At 33.6% G+C, this 20,518-nt stretch overlaps 1 protein-coding gene across 4 annotated transcripts in view; it reads right to left on the bottom strand.

Annotated features, from left to right (window-relative positions):
- Window positions 1-20,518, bottom strand: part of RPGRIP1L (RPGRIP1 like) — a 136,328-nt gene that overhangs the window by 17,001 nt on the left and 98,809 nt on the right. For all 4 annotated transcript variants that reach the window (XM_007474872.3, XM_016433254.2, XM_016433255.2 and 1 more), the window contains one exon: window positions 8,119-8,302. In XM_007474872.3, the coding sequence (XP_007474934.2) occupies window positions 8,119-8,302 (184 nt within the window). The remainder of the gene's footprint in view (window positions 1-8,118; window positions 8,303-20,518) is intronic.

Consider the following 20,518-nt stretch of genomic DNA (forward strand, 5'->3'; position numbering starts at 1 on the left):
CTTTGAATACTTCAAGGTGCTTAAATTTATTTTATGTCCTAATAGTCTATTAGAGGAATGCCATGCAGTTTAAAGACAAAAATTAGGCCAGTAATAAGAAGTTAATAAATCTAAGAATTGACATAAAATTTAAATAAAAGTAATATTTTGCCAAACTGTCATTTCCCAGGGCAGACTAATCAGTGTAAGTCAATCCTTATACTTCTTTTCAATTGGCCAAGAGAATACATCTTTTTATTCAACAAATATTTCCTTCTACTATGAGCCCAGGCTTTCTTTGATTTTTTTATTTAAAAATGCATTCTCTTTTAGAAACTGAAGGGTATCATCAGTTCTGGGATACTTTAAATCCCACTAACTGTAATGCAGAAGGGAAGCAGAATGGCCCTTCTCATACACTTTCATAAATCACTATCAATTGGACCAGATCTCCCAATGAAAATTCTAACTCAGGCTCATAGTTCTGAGAACTACAATCAGCATGTTTTCATTGTCTATTTCCTGCTCATCTAGCTACTTAGGTCCTAATGTACTGGTTGACAGTAATTAAGTGTATCCAATTTTGGAAATGATCAAAAGACTTTTCAAATGAGTTCTCCTTAAACTATATGTTAACATAGCTCTTCCTTCTTTTTCCCACCTATACAATACATGCTGTCTAACTCTTCTTGTCTGAATTTTGATTAGGCTCACTATAACTAGATAATATTTCTTGGCTTATTTCATTCAGGAAGAGGTGGGTCATATATATTCTTGTCATGATTAGCTCATAACCCTATGAAGATCGTTAAGTTTTTCAATTCAATAAATTCCACAAAAAGTAATTGTTTCCTGTATATAAAGTATTCCTGTATATAAAGTATTTCCTGTATATAAAGTATTATGCTAGAAAATGGTAACTATAATACACAGATAAATATATTACACAAGTGGTCTAGTTAGAAAGGTATAGACCAAACTGCTAAGTGAGGTCTAAAGAGGAAATGTGGGATAAGGGAAGTGTTCTTTGAGGAGGAGGTAGATTCTTAGTTGGCTCTTAAAAGAACAAGTGAGGGAGCAGAGCCAAGGTGGTGGATGAGATAGCTACTGAGCCAAGTCTCTCAACATCCCCCTGAAAACACCTTTAAAATCATATTGAATTTTTGAGCAGCAAAGAAAACAAAATATCAGGCTGAGACATTTTCCCCATCTAAGACAATTTAGGAGGTTGGCAGGAGAGGTGACACTGGGGTGGGACATGGCCCAGAGCACTTGCAGTGGTAACAGCAAAGGCGGGTCTTGGAAGTGGCTGTGACGGTGGCAACAGCAGCTTCAGGAGTTTTCAGGCTAAAGACAGTAAGGGAGTTAGATGACTGGTCAGAAAGAGATTACAGGGAACCATTTCCTGGTTAGACACAGCTGGTGCTGACTGCCAACTCTATTGCCCATGTGCAGTTCTAGGTTATAGTTCCAAGTTAGAGAGGAAAACATGTAGTTAGTCACAAAGGAGGTCCTGGACACAACTCCAAGTCAAGAGGAATACTATTGTTCTGGCTGCAGGAAAGCAGGGTCATAAATGCAGGGAATTAGGGACCCTTTCTGGGTAAAGACCAGAGTACAGATCACGACAGCAGTGACGACATTTTTCCCCTCAACACACCACTTTGGAAGCACCAAAAAACTTGAAGACCCCAGAACTAGCTCTGAAAATAGCAGTACAAGAAAGCCTGAAGCTTGGATTGTGCTTCCTACCCCTAGGTGAGCAGAGCCCAACTTTAACATAAAGTTTAAATTCAACTTTACATTTAAGTTTAAGAAATTGGCTGGAAAAAATGAGTAAATGACAAAAAAGAATTTGACTATAAATAGATACTATAATGGCAGGGAAGACCTGGACTCAAATTCAGAAGAAGGCAACAATGTGAAAAAAGCTACAACCAAAGCCTCAAAGAAAAATACTAATTGAACCCAAGCCCAATAAGAATTCTTGAAAGAATTAAAAAAGATAAGATTTGTAGATGAAAATGGGGGAAAGAAATGAGGGTGGTAGAAGAAAATTATGAAAAAAGAATTACCAGATTAGTAAAAGAAGCATAAAAATTCTGAAGAAAATAACAATGTAAAAACCAGAATTGGCCTATTGGTAAAAAAAAGACTAACCAAAATTCACTGAAGAAAAGAATCTCTTCTAAAGGTTGCCCAAATGGTAAAAGAGGTAAGAAAGCTTACTGAGGAAAATAATTCCTGAAAAATTAGAGTTGGACAAGTGGAAACTAATGATTTTCATGAAACATCAAGAAACAATAAAACAAAGTCAAGAGAATGAAAAAAATAGGAAAAATGTGAAATATCTCACTGGAAAAACAACTGATAAAGAAAATAAATTTGAAGAGAGTTAAATTTCAGAATTATTGAACTATATGAAAGCCATGATTAAAAAAGTCTAGATATCATATTTCAATAAATAATAAAGGAAAAATATCCTGACATCTTAGCTCTGGAGGGTAAATAGAAATTGAAAGAATCCAATCATCGTCTTCTGATAGATATTCTAAAATAAAAATTTCTAGGAATATTATAGCCAAATTTTAGAGCTCCCAGGTCAAGGGCAAAATATTGCAAGTAGTCAGAAAGAAGAAATTCAAATATCATGGAACCACAATTAATATTGTACAGCACCTTCCTTATATGGAATATGATATTCCAGAAGGCAAAGGAGTTAGGATTAAAAAGAAGAAAAACTCACCCAGAAAAATTCTTCAGAAAAAAGAAAAAAATTAGAGATTTAATGAAATAAAGGATTTTAAAGCACTCTTGATAAAAAGATTAGAAACTAGAATATAACAATAAGTTGTTTATAAGAAACATGCTTGAAACGGAAAAACACATATCTAGAGTTAAATAAGATCTCAGATAAAGCAAAAGCAAAAATAGACCTAATTAAAAGAGATAATCTGAAAAACTACATTTTGATAAAAGGTACTACAGAAAATGAAGTAATGCCAAAATTTTTATAGCAAATTTTTCTGATAAAGCCCTCATTCTTCAAATATATAGGGAACAGTCAAACTGATTAAAAATGAGCCATTTCAGAACTGGTAAATTGTCAAGGGAAATGCACTGGTATTTTAGAAAAAGAAATCAATGCACAGGTAGTTTTCAGAAGAAGAAACCAAAACTATAATTATATGAAAAAATGCTTTAATTCACTTTTGAATGGAGAAATGCACATGACAAATGTTAGAAGGGAGGAGGGAAAATAGGTACATGGTTGTGGAGTTGTGAATTGGTCCAACCATTCTAGAGAACAATTTAGAACTAAGCCCAAAGAGCTATTCAACTGTGTATGCCCTTTGATTCAGCAACACCACTACTAGGTCTGTACCCTTAAGAGATCAAAGGAAAAGGAAAAGGAATGATATGTACAAAAATATTTATAGTTGCTCTTTCTGGTGTGGCAAAGAATTGGAAACTGAGAGAATTTCCATTAGTTGGGGAATGATTGAACAAGTTGTAGGATATGATTGTGATGGAATACTTTTGTGCTGTAAGAAATGATGAGGTAGATAGTTCCAGAAAAACAGAGCTAGGCATATGTGAACTGATACAAAGTGAAGTGAGCAGAACTAATGGATCATTGTATAAAGTAATAGCAATATTGTGAAGATGATCAATTGTGAAAGACTTAGCTACTCTGATCAATACAATAATCCAAGAATGTTCCAAAGGACTCATGATGAAAAATGCTGTCTACCTCCAGAGGAAGAATTATGAACTTTGAGTGTAAATTGAAGTATAGTTTTCTAACTTTATTTTTGTTGCATTTTTTTGCATGATATGGCTAATATACAACTATGTTTTATATATTTCACATGTATAATTATATATATTGGCTGACTGACAGAAAAGTGTAGGATGTGTTGGGGAAAGAGTGGGACAACATAGAATCTGAAAAAGGAAATAATATAAAATAAGGCTGCAAAGGTAGGATGATGCTAGACTGTAGAGACCCTGGCAGATTAAGCAATGGAGTTTCAATTATTAGGTAGGCAATAGGGAGCTAAAATTTCAAGAAGAAAATATACAACCCTCAAAAGAAAAAATATTTAAAAAGACTAGTGCAGTAAATGATCGGGAGAATCCTCTAGATTATAAATAATTTATACAGATTACATTGTGCTAGACTTTTACTTTTATTTCAAAAACAGGTTTCTAAAAAACTGCAAAAATCTCTGAACAACTTAAACTTAGGTGATTTTAATTTGTCTATGATGTTAAAAGTTTCTCTGATTTGTGCAGAAATGATATAATTTAGTATATACAATACTGATGATAGAACAGCAATGTACCTCCACTAAAAATCCTACTAGAGTACCTTGTTGTGTTGTGAAGATGATCATAAGTTTTTGAAAGCCATGCCAGTGACTTTAATTCAAATTAATAAACTTTTGTTAATTACTGGGTACTACTGTCTTAGGAATTGCAAACGCTAATAGTTTCTTAAAATTATAAGGGCTTTAAGTATGTGACCTAGAAATGGATGTTGTTAGTTGTTTCAGGATCAACCTTGAGTCTGGGGAAGGCTAAAGGTAGAAAGGTCAGCATCTAGAAATGAATTTTTTGGGCCATTCTAACTCATGAAATCACTGCATGTGTGCAATAAATGATATGCCATATATATGTATGGTAAATAGCATATTTATGCACATATAAGAACCTGTCTTAGTAATAAGGCATGGAGAAGTTATAATTTGTATCACTGGGGAGAGTATTCATACGATGAAACTGATACATGAAATATATCATGGACATGGATTTATGCAAAATGATATTTAAGATAATTTCACTATTAGGGTTCATATAACTTTAAATAACAGGCAATTTAATAAGTAATAATAAATTTAATAGTAAAAAACATTGTATAATATCATACAAGACACATTGCATATTATAATATATTATACAAGTCATTATGAGAATATTTGTGAAAAATAACTTCTCTGAAATACCCTTTTCTATCATTCTAACACTCTACCTCTCAGATTTCTTCCATCATTAGCTAAAGAATTCTGAACGTCTATATCTTCTTTATTTACATAGTTTAACTTCAATTTGTCCAAATGATCAATTGTTGAGTCCTTAGTGACCAAGGTTTCAGATCTATATAAGTTTTATAAAAACTTAGATTTCATTAATCTTTTTTTTACTACTTACCATTGTCAATTCCACAGAAGGTTTATATTCAGTCAAGATAACATCCTTTAGATCTGCTATCATTAATCTTATTTCTAAACCAGTTTCTTGTCTTTTCAGCACTCTCAGAGCAATATCTTCAAGAGCACTGAAATATAAATGTTTTGTCCTTGCTACCAATGTCTACTAACTGAATCCAACCTTTGTTTTTTTTTTTTACTGATAATCTCTTAAGTCTTGAGAACATATACTTCTTTGTAGAGAAAACTGGCATTACCAAATCTTAATGTATCTAAGGTCCTGGCCTTAGCATACAATTCATTTTGTATAGATATAAGTAATACTACTTATTCTGTTTCTGGTAGAGAATAAAACACTGCCAGATTCATCTAACCTCTCCACTGGGAAGGTGTTCATACAATAGAATGTTTTTGTTATTGATTCTTTTTTAAGTTTGCCTTTTATATAAAAAAAATCAGCCAAGGGATAAATTAATTTTATTATAGTTTAATGTAATTTGGAAAATGTAGGGCTACATTAAATTGACCCTATAATTCAAGTAACAAATGCCAAAGGCATAGTAAATCATGATTACTCTGATTAGTCTGATTGTTTCTTATTAACTAAAGATAACAAGATTCTTGTTGCATCAGAAAAGACAGACAAATGACATTTTAAACTTAATATTTTCATAATGCTATACCACTTTGGTCATAAATGAAATAATAATATCTTCATTAAGGAGGCATTTTACTAAAATTAATATTTCCTCAAATTTTCTGAGGCTTTCTCACATAAATTTTCTTCCAGATTTTATTTAGGAGACTATTACTAAGCTTCTAAGCTCAAAGTACATTTCTTTATTTTTCTTCTCAGGTAAATCTCATTTTTATTAAAGAAAATATTCAATTAACCTTGAATAGTTTATATAGTCAAATCTAATTAGGTATGAATTGGGGATGGAGTAAAGGTATAGTAAACACTCTACTGAGTTCATTACTAACATATTATTGGCTTTCTTCCTGACATCAAATAGTTGATTCATTATAAGCAACTACTCTTATAACACCAATTAGATGACCAAGTATTTTGAAACAACAAGTACATAAGAGAATAAAGTAACCACATGGGAATGATCTAAAATGTGGGACATAGAAGCACTTATGACAGAAACATTTCCAGAAAAAGATCTGCTTGGCTACTGTAATTTAAGAACTGTTACATATTTTAATAGTGATTGAATAATCTAGAAGGCCACATGGCTGTTTTTCAACTGATGGTCAATGCAAAAAAATTTAACTGTTAATCTGCTATCAGTTTAATCAAGTGGCTTACTACTAACCTGTAAAAATGATAAAGGACTTTGCCTTCTTTCTTAGATTTCTTCAGAATTTCAAGTATTATTTTGATGTGTATCACTGTATAGACATGGAGTTTTGTTATTTGGTGAAACTTAGATCTTGGAAACAATTATGCAAAAGCAAATGGATAGACTACTGGAAAGCAGCAATAAACCCTGAATTCTAATCTTCGGGACACTGGATACAATGCCTTGCTCATGGATAGCCCTTATTCTTTTAGCCAGTCTAACTCTCAGGTGGTTATAATGATTCTGTGAACCTTAACAGAATGTTATTTTGAGAGTAAGGGTGAAAGAGATGGAAGGTTATTCAAGTTATTATTCTGATTATTTTTGAGAGGAGTAAACTGAGGCCATGGGTATGATTAATGATTTCCTAGGGTAACACAATGAGCGAATGTCTGAAGCAAGGGTTTTCTACTTCTACATTACAGAACAGAGTGGCAAAACCGAGGATTAAATTATGGCACAGTGACAAGTGTCTTGACTTATAGAGGAGGTGCAATTTATGAGATTGGTATGACTAGAAATTTTAGTGCTTTCCTTAACAATAGCTAGCTGGTCTTACTCTACCCTAGGGCTTCAAATAAACTCTATAAGCATTTTTAGAATTAGTGCCATGGCAGTTTGACATTGAATTTTGGTATTTCATATTTGCCACACATGATCAGTCACTAGTCTCATAAATCTTTAGGGAAATTGATTTATCTGAGTGTTTGCTTCATTTGGATTGGTCCAGGAAGTTTTCAATGCATCTATCTGGTAGCTTCAGCTTCTAGAAGATCAAAAACCCATCTGCTGTTCTGAATAGATGTGTGGTAGGATTATAGAGCACTGTAAAGATTTATACTTTTCCCAAATTAAAAATCTAATGACTTAAAACTGTAACATAGCCACATTTAAAGTTTTTTTTTAAATTTCTGGGCATAAAAACTACAACTATGTCTAGATGCCAAGACAACTAACTGACAAGTGGAAAAAACCCAGCTAATCAAGTAGCTGCTTGCATTATATCACCAAAAAACCCAAGTCTAATTTCTTGAAATGATGATTTTTTTTCAATAAACTAACTGTATGACACTTGCATTTGATAGTTTTGTCCCCATCCTTAGATATTCTCAGAATACTCTGTTTCTTCCTCACCTCACTGTAGAATGAAAGCTACTCGATGGCATTATTTTATTTTTTTCTTTGTATTTTCAGGACCTGGTAGTCTGTTCATAGATGCTTAATAAATGTTTATTGAATTGAATTGAGCTGGTTATATGATTGAAGAGGTGTTTTTCTTGGGATTCAATACCTGGGAACAATGGGGAGAACTGTTTATAGAATTCTACTGCACTTTGGTGGGGTTTTCTTACTAATTCATTAATGATTGTTTCAAGCTCCCTTTTTAAATCGACTGGTTATAGGTTGTATTGTTATAAATGTGAAGCAAGAAATCCTCTCTGATTTTTCCTAGTCAGATTAGACAGTTAAGATTTCATAGAATTAATTTTCTTCTTTGTTCTCCCAGCCTAATCACATAATAAGGATATTTTTAAAGGAACAAAATGCATGTTTATACACAAATGCATCATACATACCATTGCTGTAGTTATAATAGACCCACTGTCCACTTTTGGGCTTTGGAAGTGACACTGGTGTCTCTTCTGCAGGAAAATTGTAGAAACGGCATTCTACAAATAGGCGTTGTATAGTGTCATCCATGGCTACTCGGGAATTGTTGAGACTTAGTGCTATAATCTCAATCCGAATTTTTTCTGATGGCTGGTTTAAAAAAAAAGGAAAATAAAACCCATTTTATTCTGCTTTTAGTGTCAATTTTAAACAAACATGAAGGGCAATAGGTTTCCTTTTTTTTTTTGCAACACACCATACACTATTTTACAGTAACACATGATAGATTATTCAAGACAGAAAGAGAGAATGAGATTCCAATGCCCCAGGGTTTGAAGTTAACAGTGTCATGGCAATAGTTTCCTGATTTACATTTCAGGCTATAAATACCTCACTAGTAGTCCATCAGGAATGAAGATTATGAGATCTTCATCTGCGTCTAGTTTCTGAATCACAAGCATTAGTTGCCCATATTTCAAACCAAATAACGAAAAACTGTTTATGATTGTGCATTTATCCAATTTGCAGTCTTTGAGAAAGTTTCACTAATTCACATATCAAAGTTCTCCAACTGGATTAATATCGCACTATTCAAAGGTCTATTGAATACCTCAGAATAATTTTAAACACTTATAAAAACTATATTAGTTTTTCTATCTTATATTTTGGGTCAATCTACTTAACACCATTTTAAGAGCAAAAGAGAACATTTACATTGCATTTAATATCCATAAATTTATCTGAAATTCATTTCTATCCTTCTTATGCTTTAAAATAAAACTCTTAAGTTCAGGGTCATTGTACATTATTATACCCCAAATAGATATGTGTTACTATTTCTTTACTTTTATAAGTGCAAACTTTATGAATAACAACCAATAAGTTGTGCATGATATGAACATTATTAGTGTCACAAATCTTTCCATAAGAATGATTTCAAAGAATAGAATTCATCTAAAATTAGGTTAAGCAGTAAAAATGTTAAGAGAGCTGAGACTGATAAAAAGAATAGAGCCTCCCACAGTTATGAGATGTCAAAATTTCTTTACAACCTGTAAGGTGTTTTCTGCATCAAGTCTAAATTATCTCACCTTAATAATTAGACACCGGCAAACAAAATATATTTAAGAAGATCAGATTTTAGGAGTTAAATCCAAATCAGTGAACAAATCCACTGGAATGATTACTCAGTTATCTTAAAGCATATTTTATAATTAATCAAATTGAAAACCCTACGTATTTTATTGTAAAAATATTCTCCATAAAGAACAATTTCCATTGCTGTCAAGTCCCTTCAATATTTGATGAAGTAATTTTGCCCCCTCCTTTCAAAAGACATTTTCTTTTATTATGTATTCTAAGACACTTTAACTAAAAACCCAAATCTGAATATTTCAATAAGGTTGTTTTATTATTCAGTAGATTCATGGAAATTTTACTAGGATGACAGAAAAAATTCCACACCATTCTGTCTCCACTAATACAGGTACAAGGCTGCAGCTGGCAATATTACTAGGATTAGCATAGTATGATGAAATATTTAAAGGAAAATTTTTTTCTAAAACCTAATAAATCAAATGACTGCCAAATGTCATTAAAGTGATGGTCTTTGACTTGAATATGCTTTTCATATTCAAATTTGAAAAGAAAGAGATGAAAGCCTGGAAAGGTTACTCGGTTTCAACTAATAACCTCAAGCACTCTCCATTCACATGCATAAAAAATGAAATTGGCTCTATTGTCTAATCTCACTTCAGAAACAACTCATCTCTTCTTGCAGGAGGCTAGGGTGGCAAAAGAAATATTTTAAATGATATTCTTTTTTTTTTTTTTGCAAAATGTTTTGTGGTTGTCAAAACTATTTCCCATTTACATAGTTTATACATATAACCCCAAAGTAGTGCTGTGCATAATTAAGTCTTCTACATTACTTAAAAATTCACTTGACAAACTTGGCATTGCCATAAAAATAGCACAGTAAAAAGTACTAACATTGTTGCATAAACAGACTATTGGGAAAACATCAATAAAGAGGCAAAAAAGAATAACATATATATATATTTCTAGGTTATTAAGAGAAGGATTTATCAAATTGCTTAAGCAAAAGAAGACAAACATATCATTAAATAGCAGGGGAAATCAAGTGTATTTAAATGCACGGTTTATTAATAATATATTAACTACAGAGGTAATATATTTATGAAAAATTACAATATATTAAGAACTGAATTAGGCCTTTAAAAAAGGCAGGACAATTTTTAAAATCCTAATGCTATACATCCAGACACCTAAATATGTGCATTTCTCTATCGTCCAGTTTTCTTGAATATAAAAAAACCACCCTTGATTTTTAAGTGGCTCTGTCTTTTTCATATTGTAATTTAGGATATTAAGATTTCTTTGATCACTGCAACAACTGGTAATTTCTAACACTGAAAAATATGTAGGTTTAGACAATTCCCATAACACTTAAAGGATAACATTCATGATATTTGGGGTATTATTTATTCCAGGTGCTTTTCCCTAGGAGTATTTAGGAGCCATATTTCCTTTTTATTTAAACTTATGCATGTATATGTGTATATATGTGTGTGTGTGTGTGTGTGGAGAAGGAGTACTGCATTAGGGACAGGTTGTTGCTTCTTGTCTTAGTTCTGCCGCGGGCTAGTTGTATGATCTTGAACAAGCCACTCAAATTCTCAAATCTTTATTTATTTTTTATTATATGATATTATATAAGATGACCTCTAGAAATCTCATCCAGTTTTAAAATGCTGATTCTATGATTTACCATCAAATGATAGAGAGTAACAAGGTTATGATTTCAGTAATTTATCCGATAAAGTTAAAAACAGACAAGTGATATAGATAATGTAAAAATACTGAGCACAGAGAAAATTAAACTAAAAGAGTATTTCTGATAAAACAGATGGCAAAAGAATTTAAAAACACATTCTGCATGATTTTTGCACTTAACTTTCACTTTCTACGACAATTCTAAATGCTTTATAAATCAAGAAATTTGGGTATCCTAAATTACAATGTAATTCAACAAACCAGATTTTTCCTTAAGATTACTAGTAGGAGAAATATATACATCTTGGCCTCTGGTGATTGATGTAATGCCTTATAAGAGTTGGCAGTGTTAGTATATGCAGATGGATTGATTCACAATGTCGACTAGGGATCACCATAATAAAAAGTCAGCACATGCAGAGCTTTGTGGAGGCTGGGGCTATCCCCACAGAGCACAAGGTATCTTTCTGATACCAGTTGTCAGCACTAAGAAGGAAAAATAAAATTGCTAGCTATCGCCTTCTAGTTCTACTTCTAGTTCTTGAGCAATCATAATTCATATTTGATAACACATTTTTCAACAACATATACATAAACTACTTATCATATCCAAAATGTTTGGTTTGACATATGGGAAAGTGCCACTGAATTTTTCATCTGGTTTCAACAATGATGGTAACCAAAGGAAAGTTTTAATATTATGTTTCTAAAGGGACAGTGATTAGACTGTGATATTATTGATAAAAGGATTGTCCAGACAAGAAAACGCCATTCTAATAATGCCCTCTTCTCTGCACCTGATAGTCACTGAAAAGTTAAGTGACTTGACCAAGGTGACATAGCAGAATGTCAAAGAGAGGACTTAAACTCAGAAAATCATGGTTTTGAGACTGGCTCTCAATTAATGACATCGTGCTGCTTCTATTTTTAAAATTGTATTTAATTTGACTGTCTTGAAGATCAGACTTGAACAACACACTAAAAGAATGCTTCACTTAGGGAAAAGTACTTATTTTGAGGCTACTGTACCCATAACTTTGTGCTAAAAATCTGAATTAAAAAGGAAGTAGGAAATATAATCTTTGCTTTCTAGAAGTTCAGATTCTAATAGGGGAAAAAAAGAGTGAGTAGTTGACTCTAGTACAAATTCTCTTTGTATAGCTCTATGCAAATAGAAGCATTAATGAATGCTAATTGATGACCATGCTGATGTCAACTTTTCCCTATCTCTCCATTCCAGGCTGGGGATAGAACGAATCTAACTAAATAGAATACTCCCTCCTCTTCCTAACCCTCATCATTGAATCTTCTTATTTTTATAGCCAGTATTTTATCTTTATAATTACACATTTTGGTTTAAAAGGTCTTTACTTCCAAGTTCTTGGGGAAAATAAGTGTAAACAGAGAGAGGCAGTTGTCTATTATATATACATTTAATCAGCAAAATATTTATTGAGTAGCATTACTGGAATGGAAGGTTTAAGGGAGAAACAACAATTAGTAAAACACTTATATTTAGCCTTGTCTTCCAAAAGCAAATTATTAGTTCAATTTAAATCTCTTTCATGATTAAGGTTACTGGTATGTGAAAATATTTGTATACTATTATGAGCCAGCAGCAATAAATGTATTTGTTATGTACTGATGCCCTTATTTAAATATGCAATTATTTTTCAGTATACCCATGTATATCAATATAAAGACGATCTCCAAACTATTAACTGATATTCCAAAAGTACCTTTCTAAGATGGTTTTTTGAAACTTCATATATATTTTCCCATTGTGTCCCTAGAGACAATGATATAAATGGTTAGGCGTTCCCACAAAATCCTATTTTTAAATAATGTGACATAAATACAGTATTATACTAAAACAAACAGCAGTATTTCACCACATTTAATAATGTTTCAGATAGAGTACATTGAACGTTCTCCAATGAGGAAAACTAGGAATATATCTGCAGATGTTCATGTTCTTCATTATCTGCTGGGCAGTAGAAAAACTAGATCCAAGTTAGGGGATGGTTCCAATGCCCTGAATCAGGTTCTCCTGGCCAGGGCAGGATATGGGAAGATAGTGTGAACTAGGGGTGATCATAGGGACCAGAGCTTCTTGCTCGTATGAATCACTATGGAAACTTCTAGGTCCCAGGTTGGCCTCACTGGCTCCCCTTCTTTTCTCCCACGGGTACCAAGGAGGATCACATACACTCATCTCTATTTTTATTGCCACCACCAATTAGTGACTTTCAACAAGTTCTATTGTAGGACAGAATCCAGTTTCCTAGATGCCCTTTGCTTACCTTGACTGTTCACTTTTGTTCCTGAAGCATATGCCACATTCTGACATTTTCCAAGTATTTACTTTATTATAATAATAATGAAAACTATTTTTTCCTCTATTCTGTCCCACTTGCTCTTTTTTTTCAGTTAGAGATTTCACAGGAAAAGATGATGAATAGAAAACATTAATGACCATCAAGAGTACTGGTATACAAAAGACTGAAAGAAGGTTCATCTAAATTTTAGAAGAAAATCCAGCTTCCCTAGTTATCCTGACTATTTCTTTTTAGGGGGGCAGGATGGAGTACGGTGGGAAGAACAAGATGGGATCTCTTATGGGGGGAGGGCATGGAGATGAAATGGCTAGGAATAATACTAAATCATTAAACATTTGATAAATGGTGCTTTAAATACAAGTGAAATAGTTCTTGCATTCAAATAGTCTACATTCTACTGTAGAGACTAGAGATTTGGTTCTGGTCCTCTCTATCCCCTTCCTCAGGCCATTTAAAATTTTGCCACTGCTGGTCCTACTCTAGATTAGCATGAGAAAAAGAAGTGTAGCCAAGTGCTAGAGGGAGCAAGGCTCCATGACAGAGTAAAGGCAATGGTGGGAAAGGAAGGATAGGTATTGCTGTCTTGGACCCTTGCTATCAAGACCATTCTATTCCACAGATTACTCCAGATCACTGTTTCTTTCCCTACAGCTTTCCCCTTCTGCCATTTCCTTCTCTTAAAACTCTTGGCCAGCCTGGCTCATTTCACTGCTGGAGTTTTTCCCATAGGGTATTATGGAGTTATCAGGTCACCAAGATTTCTTTCCCACATATAACTCAGAGGGGTCTAAAGACGTATATCCCAAAGTGGACTAGGGATTGGTATAAAGGACTAAGAGGGGTTCATGGCTACTACTGGCATTATTTTAGCTATACTATAGTTAAAAATGCATTTCTGAGCTGGCCAAACTCTCAAGCTATCAATTATATTACTGCTTCGCAGGAAAAAATTAATGAGACCCAAACAGCCATTTAAAAGAGGTCTTTAACTGTGGGAGTAGAAACACAGAAGAAAAACAACTGCTTGATCACATAGGTAGATGGGGATATGATTGGGGACGTAGACTCTAAATGATCACCCTAATGCAAATATTAATAATATAGAAATAGGTCTTGATCTTTACGCATGTAAAACCCAGTGGAACTGCTCATTGGCTATGGGAGGGGGGTGGGAGGAGAGGAGAGAAAGAACATGAATCATATAACCATGGAAAATTATTTTAAATCAATTAAATAAAAATTTTAAAATAAAAATAAATAAAAGAGGTCTTTAGAAAACAGTTAATTTGTAAGTTCAAGATACTAGGGTATCAATAATGTACAATAATGTACAATAATGTCAGACAGATACATATCTGAAAAAAAACAGAGAAAAGGGTATGATAGACAGAAAAAGACAGATTTTAAAAGTTCCTATGTCTTTGTTTCTATAATACCCCCAAAGTTAGGTGTTAAATATTTTAATAGGTTTACTAGAGATATTATATGGTTTTATTCTGGCCTAGATTCTATTTAGAGAAATGAATGAGGAAAAGGGCTTATTAACTCAAGGAAGTATCATAGGAAATAGTTAACATCTAAATCAAAGGCTCAGAATCTCAGAAATATAATGACAGGAACAGAAGAGATTGCTATAGATAATTTGGCCAACCTTCATTTCTGAACTTAGCAAGTCATTTAAAGCATTATGGTCAAGTAAATAATTTCCTTATATTTAAATGTTTATTAAAAAGATTTCACAATCTCTCTCAGTAACACACTGAGATAGTACAATAGTGGATAGAGCACTAGCCTCTTTAAAAAAGACCTGGGTCCAGGTCATACCTCTGACATCCCAGCTGTGACCCTAGGTAATAATCACTTAACTGCTCAGTGATCTAAGCAACTCTCTAAAACGATAAGTTTTGGAGAAAATGCTGACATACATTGGTCAGCAATTCAGAACTTCCTCCCATTTGGGAGCTCTGGAAACAATGAAATCAAAGGTCTTTTCCTTATTTCTATTCCTATCTCAGTAACCCATTATAATGCCTAATAAATAGCTCTTGCTTGTTAGAAAATGTTCATCATAGTAATAAGAATCCACTTTTCTTTCCTCAATCTGATCCTGTTTTTTCATGCCCTGCATTCAGATATATTCAATTTACAATGCTCTTGCTTAGTCTTTTAACTAGGTCAGATGGTCAGTATCTCTCACAGGATACTGAAGTTTGGAGAGTACAAATATTTAACATATGCACTCTATAGGTAGAGTAAGAAGAAGTGAAAGAAGCCATAGTCTCAACAGTGTTTTCTTCTTTTGGGACTTCCCTAATAGTTTTCCTTATCTGCTTATGGAGGAGAGGAGAAAAGGAGTTTTGAGTTCTAGGTTCCCTCTTTTCTTTAGTCCCACAAATAAATTCTGATCTTATCCCAGGTCATCCTCTCCCTGGGACTTTCCTTCTAGGTGGGCCTCCTTCTTCTCTCTTCCCCTCTCCATACCTACCTTTAGCAAAGGTGAATAATTTTAAGGCTATCTCTTCTCTTATGTTGTATAGGAAGAAATTTCACCAAACTTCAACAAACTCTCAAGTATATAAAAAATAAGGAGCTTCAAATCCTGAGGGTTAAGTTGCATTAGGTAGTTTCTTAAGGTCCTTTCTGACTCTGAGAATGCATTCCCCAAGTCACTATGATAACTAATTCTCCCTCCTAATCAGCTGAATTTGTCTTAAAATACTTTTTATTATTTACACATAATGAATTACAAAGTTGTTTTGAGAGTACATTTCATGCTACTTCCTCCAGTCATATTTTGTGTGTGCTGCTTCTCACAGATAAAAAAAATAGTTATGGCTTGGGATATTGGATTATAAATTCCATTAGTTTTAAATTTTTTAATGTGTTTTTCTCAAAAAATGATCTTATGTCCCATTGTACATTAGAAGATCATATCTGAGGGCTTTTTGTCAAAAAAATTCATCATCCTTTGGAGAACCTAGTGATAAGTCTCTTCACATTTAACTAGGCTGGTCCTTAGATGATAGCTATTTAGTCCATTATAAGGCCTATACTTAGAATCTTTCTAGCTTGATAGGATCAATCAGAAGGCTCACATAAACTTCAAGAACCCAAGATCAACTCTCCTTCAAAATGAGGTGCTCAAATAGCACATTCATGACACCCAAATGGTATTATTACCAAAGCCTTTAGAGAGGGAGTAAAAATAGTGCATGGGTTAAGAATAACAGTGTGGCTAAGAGTAGGATAATATACTCTACTTCAATCAGGCATGCAGCTCAGGCGTTGGCCAACAAACAGAAGCCTGGGGACACATGTTTTAAAATTGACTAGGTAACCCCAAATGGATCTGCCTCATAGCTGCCAGTTCCCTTAAGTATATTTTCAAATGCTTCCTTATCATTTACATTAAAATACCAAATAGTTATCTGAAACATTAGTATAGAATCTAATGACATGATTTTTAGAGTAAATTAGAATTAGAAATTAGAAACTTTTCATGAAGGACAAATTAGTAGGAAAATTTCTTGGTTTTTTATTGTGTTTTGTTTTAAACCCTTATCTTCTGTCTTGGAATCAATACTATGTACCAAGGCAGAAGAGTGGTAAGGGCAAGGCAATGGGGCTTACGTGACTTGCCCAGGGTCACACAGAAGGGAAATGTCTGAGGCCAGATTGAAAATTTCTTGTTTTAAGATATCACACAACTCCCAAATCTCATCTGTATGCATGACAAAGGATGTGGTTCACCTGATGGGAGATAACATTTGATTTCCAAAATAACTTTAAAATTCTTAAGAAATGAATTTTAAAGAAACAAATTGGTTTGTGCATTATAGCTTTCAAAAACTATTTTACTGAATAGCAAAGCTGTAGCCATCTGGGAATGTTGGCTTATATTATTCAAGAATACCTAGTTTCCAAATGAAATTGTAATTTAGACAGATTGAATATGGCAGCTTTTACAAAACCGCTATTAGTACTAGCAGAGTGCACTTATCTATAATGAAGGGGGGAAAAAGCTGTAAATATATACAGTAGAAAAGAAGATCCATTCTTTGCATTAGCCTTATTTCCCATTCCTGCCTTGTGGGAAACTGAGTTTGCAGCAATATATTTCATTGTGAAAATTCAAAGCTGTATTACTCAAATGATAAAGAAAAAATCAGGGATAAGACATAATAGGAGAAGAGGATTGTTAATTTCTTTTTTAATGCCATAACAAATGCAAATTTGCTGTTTTGATGTCTATTTTGAGGACCTGAAACAAGGCTTTTAATCAATGTATTATACATCAAATTGATACTGTTAACTTCTGATTATTCAAATTTATAAAATATTCATAGAGAACTGTCCAAAGTTTTACATTTCCCAGATTTTTTTCCCCATTAATTATCATGCCTAGAAGCTTTTTCGTAAAAGCAGCAGCCATCAGGCTGACTGAACCTGACAAGCTAGCAAGGCCCAATTACACTGGCACTCTGTGGCACTTTGATGTAGTGGAAACGAAAAGAGATAGGGGCAAATTGTATAGCACATTATGTTAATGACTTGATTTAATCCAGCCACTAAACTTTATGTAGCCTGTTAAAAAAGATGCTAACACTAATTACACCACTTTGGAAAGGAAAGGAGGGGACAAGCATTTCATACTGACAAAGTGAAGCTCATAAATGTTGTAAATGAAATGAAACAAAATGAAGTAATCTATGATTAATTATACATCACAGACACGAAGAAAAGAGAAAGAAGTGAGTAGTACCGCTAAGTACTACAAAATCTGTTGGATTCCTTTCTACAATCAACATATCTAAGAAATAACCATGGGCTGTCTGATTCTGCAACATGAAAAAAGGAAGAGCAAGATGTTAAATGGCTTAAGCAGTGCGCCATGAAATTCATATACACAGGATAACTGGCATAACTGATATTTATCTTAGAGATAAGTGAAACATTTTTTTTATTAATGTAAGTTCATGGTTAGAACTTGATGCTTTTAAATCAACCACACTTGAAGATTCAGAAATTTACTTCTAATCCAGCATAGACTGAGAACTGATTTACAAATTCCAAGCAAACCAATGTGAGGTCACTTCTCACTACTGATAGGAATTAAGAGATGTGAGTTCTGGCTACACTACTTACCACTTAATAGTTGTGTGATTCTAAACAAAGTCCTTAACCTCTGTTTCCTTATTTTTCAATTGAAAGAACAACTTACCCTCTTAAAATAATTTGTAAAATATATGTGCACACATCTTGTATGGTACTACAATTTTTTGATGAAAAATGATTTCTGAATCTAGTTTAGACTGTTCCAATTTAAAGGATGCTACATTTGTTTTTAAACATAATTCTGTTCCATCTATTAAAATAATGAGTCTACATTATACTACTAGTAGAATTTCTATAAGTATACGTTGTGTCAAGGGGATGAATGTCAGTGGGGAATAAAAATTGCTTAATACAGGTGGTTGCATTGGATGACATTGCACATACTATCCTTATACTGTGTCTGAGTCCACTTTAGATTGCTCTGACCAGTGAAGGAAAGGACATTTTACAGTGGAAGTAAAACGGTCAAAGGTATACCAGAAGGAAGCAGGGGTGATTTCCCCTGAGACTGAATAAGAAAAAATCCCGGATTACTTTGATGGAAAAATTATGTTAAAAACTAATTTTTAAGGGGAGTTCTTTCACAAAACTTTTATTGTTCTTGAAGCTTAATTAAAGCAAAAGTTTTTATTTAGAACTTTAAAAATGAAATGTAGAATGTCATTGAGATGACTGAGATGGAACAAAAATGAAGTCACCTCATTCCCAATTGGAACTAAGAGAGCATACTTAAAAATTTTCTGATAAAATGAAAATTATTTTTAGCTAATAAATGAAATATTCAGAAACACAATTATCTTTTGTAGGATCCAATAAACGCTATAAAGGATCTATAATAGTAATAGGGAATCTTTTAGAGGCAGAGTGCCAGGTCCTAACTCCCATCCTAACCCCCAGACTGAGTGCTGTACCTTCCCCCTCCTCAGACTGTGTGCAGTGCTCCTCACCCCTAATGAGTGTCTCCATACCCTACCCCACCCTTTACCCTACAGGGGCGGGAGGAAGCTTATACTGGGCTGCTGGGAGGTGAAGTGAGGAATGTCTTCAGTGAGTGTAGAGTGGGGGAGGGGAGTGGCCAGAGCCCTCCATTTCCCTCCAGCTCTTCTGCCTGTGAGCTACCCACCTTATCCCTTGTGTGTTCTCATTGGCTGCTGGGTAGAGGAGTAGGAGATGTGAAAAAATTTCAGCAGACAAGATGGAAAGGGAGAGGGAAGCAGCTCCAATTGAGTCCCTCTGCCTTTCTAGTAGTGCACTGGGGGATAGGGGGTGTCACGTGCCCACAGAGAGAGCTCTGTGTGCCATCTTTGGCACCCATGCCATAGGTTTGCCATCACTGATCTAGAACTTCATTGGTTGGGTTATTCCAATGACTGAGGTATACTGATTCTTTAGATGATCCTTTTGTAATCTTTTATCTTGATGTTCTCTAATCAATCAATAAGAAGAATTTATTTTGTGCTTTTTATTTGTAAGGCATTGTGCCAAGTTTTGGAGATAGAAAAACAAATAAAATAGTCATAGCCCTCAAGGAGTTTATATTCTAATGGAGGAGACAAAATATGAATAATTAGGTACATAGAAATAAAAACTGTGGATGGAAGATAGTGAAGAACTTTGTATTTACTTTATCTCTTTGGAATCTCACATCAACCTTTTGTGTTAGATCCATAAGTATCATTGTCCCTATTTAAAACAGGTCAGAAAATCAAAGCTCAAGAAAAATTATGACTTGCCTATGGTCACAAAGTTAGAAAGTATGAAAAACAGTAATGAGTTTTCAGTAATCCCAGTTCAGCACTCAATTTACTCTGACACATTGTATCCCAAGGATTCATTGAGAAGAATAAAAGGCTTCTAGTTCATGGCATATGAGTCACTGTTCCAGACATTTAATGTAATTCTTTGATGCCCCAAACAAGTGCATTTTCACTTTAGATTTTTGTACACCCTATTGTACTACGTTATATATCCTCTAATTTCCCACTTAAGTCAGATCTCTTTCAAGAAGCATTTCATAGCTACCCCAGTAGCTGGTAATCTTTGCCTCTTATGAATCCACAACACTTGTCTGTACACTTTATATGTAATTATATATTGTTGTTGTTATTGTTCAGTT

Source organism: Monodelphis domestica, chromosome 1 (assembly GCF_027887165.1).
Source record: "Monodelphis domestica isolate mMonDom1 chromosome 1, mMonDom1.pri, whole genome shotgun sequence".
NCBI classification, from domain to species: domain Eukaryota; kingdom Metazoa; phylum Chordata; class Mammalia; order Didelphimorphia; family Didelphidae; genus Monodelphis; species Monodelphis domestica.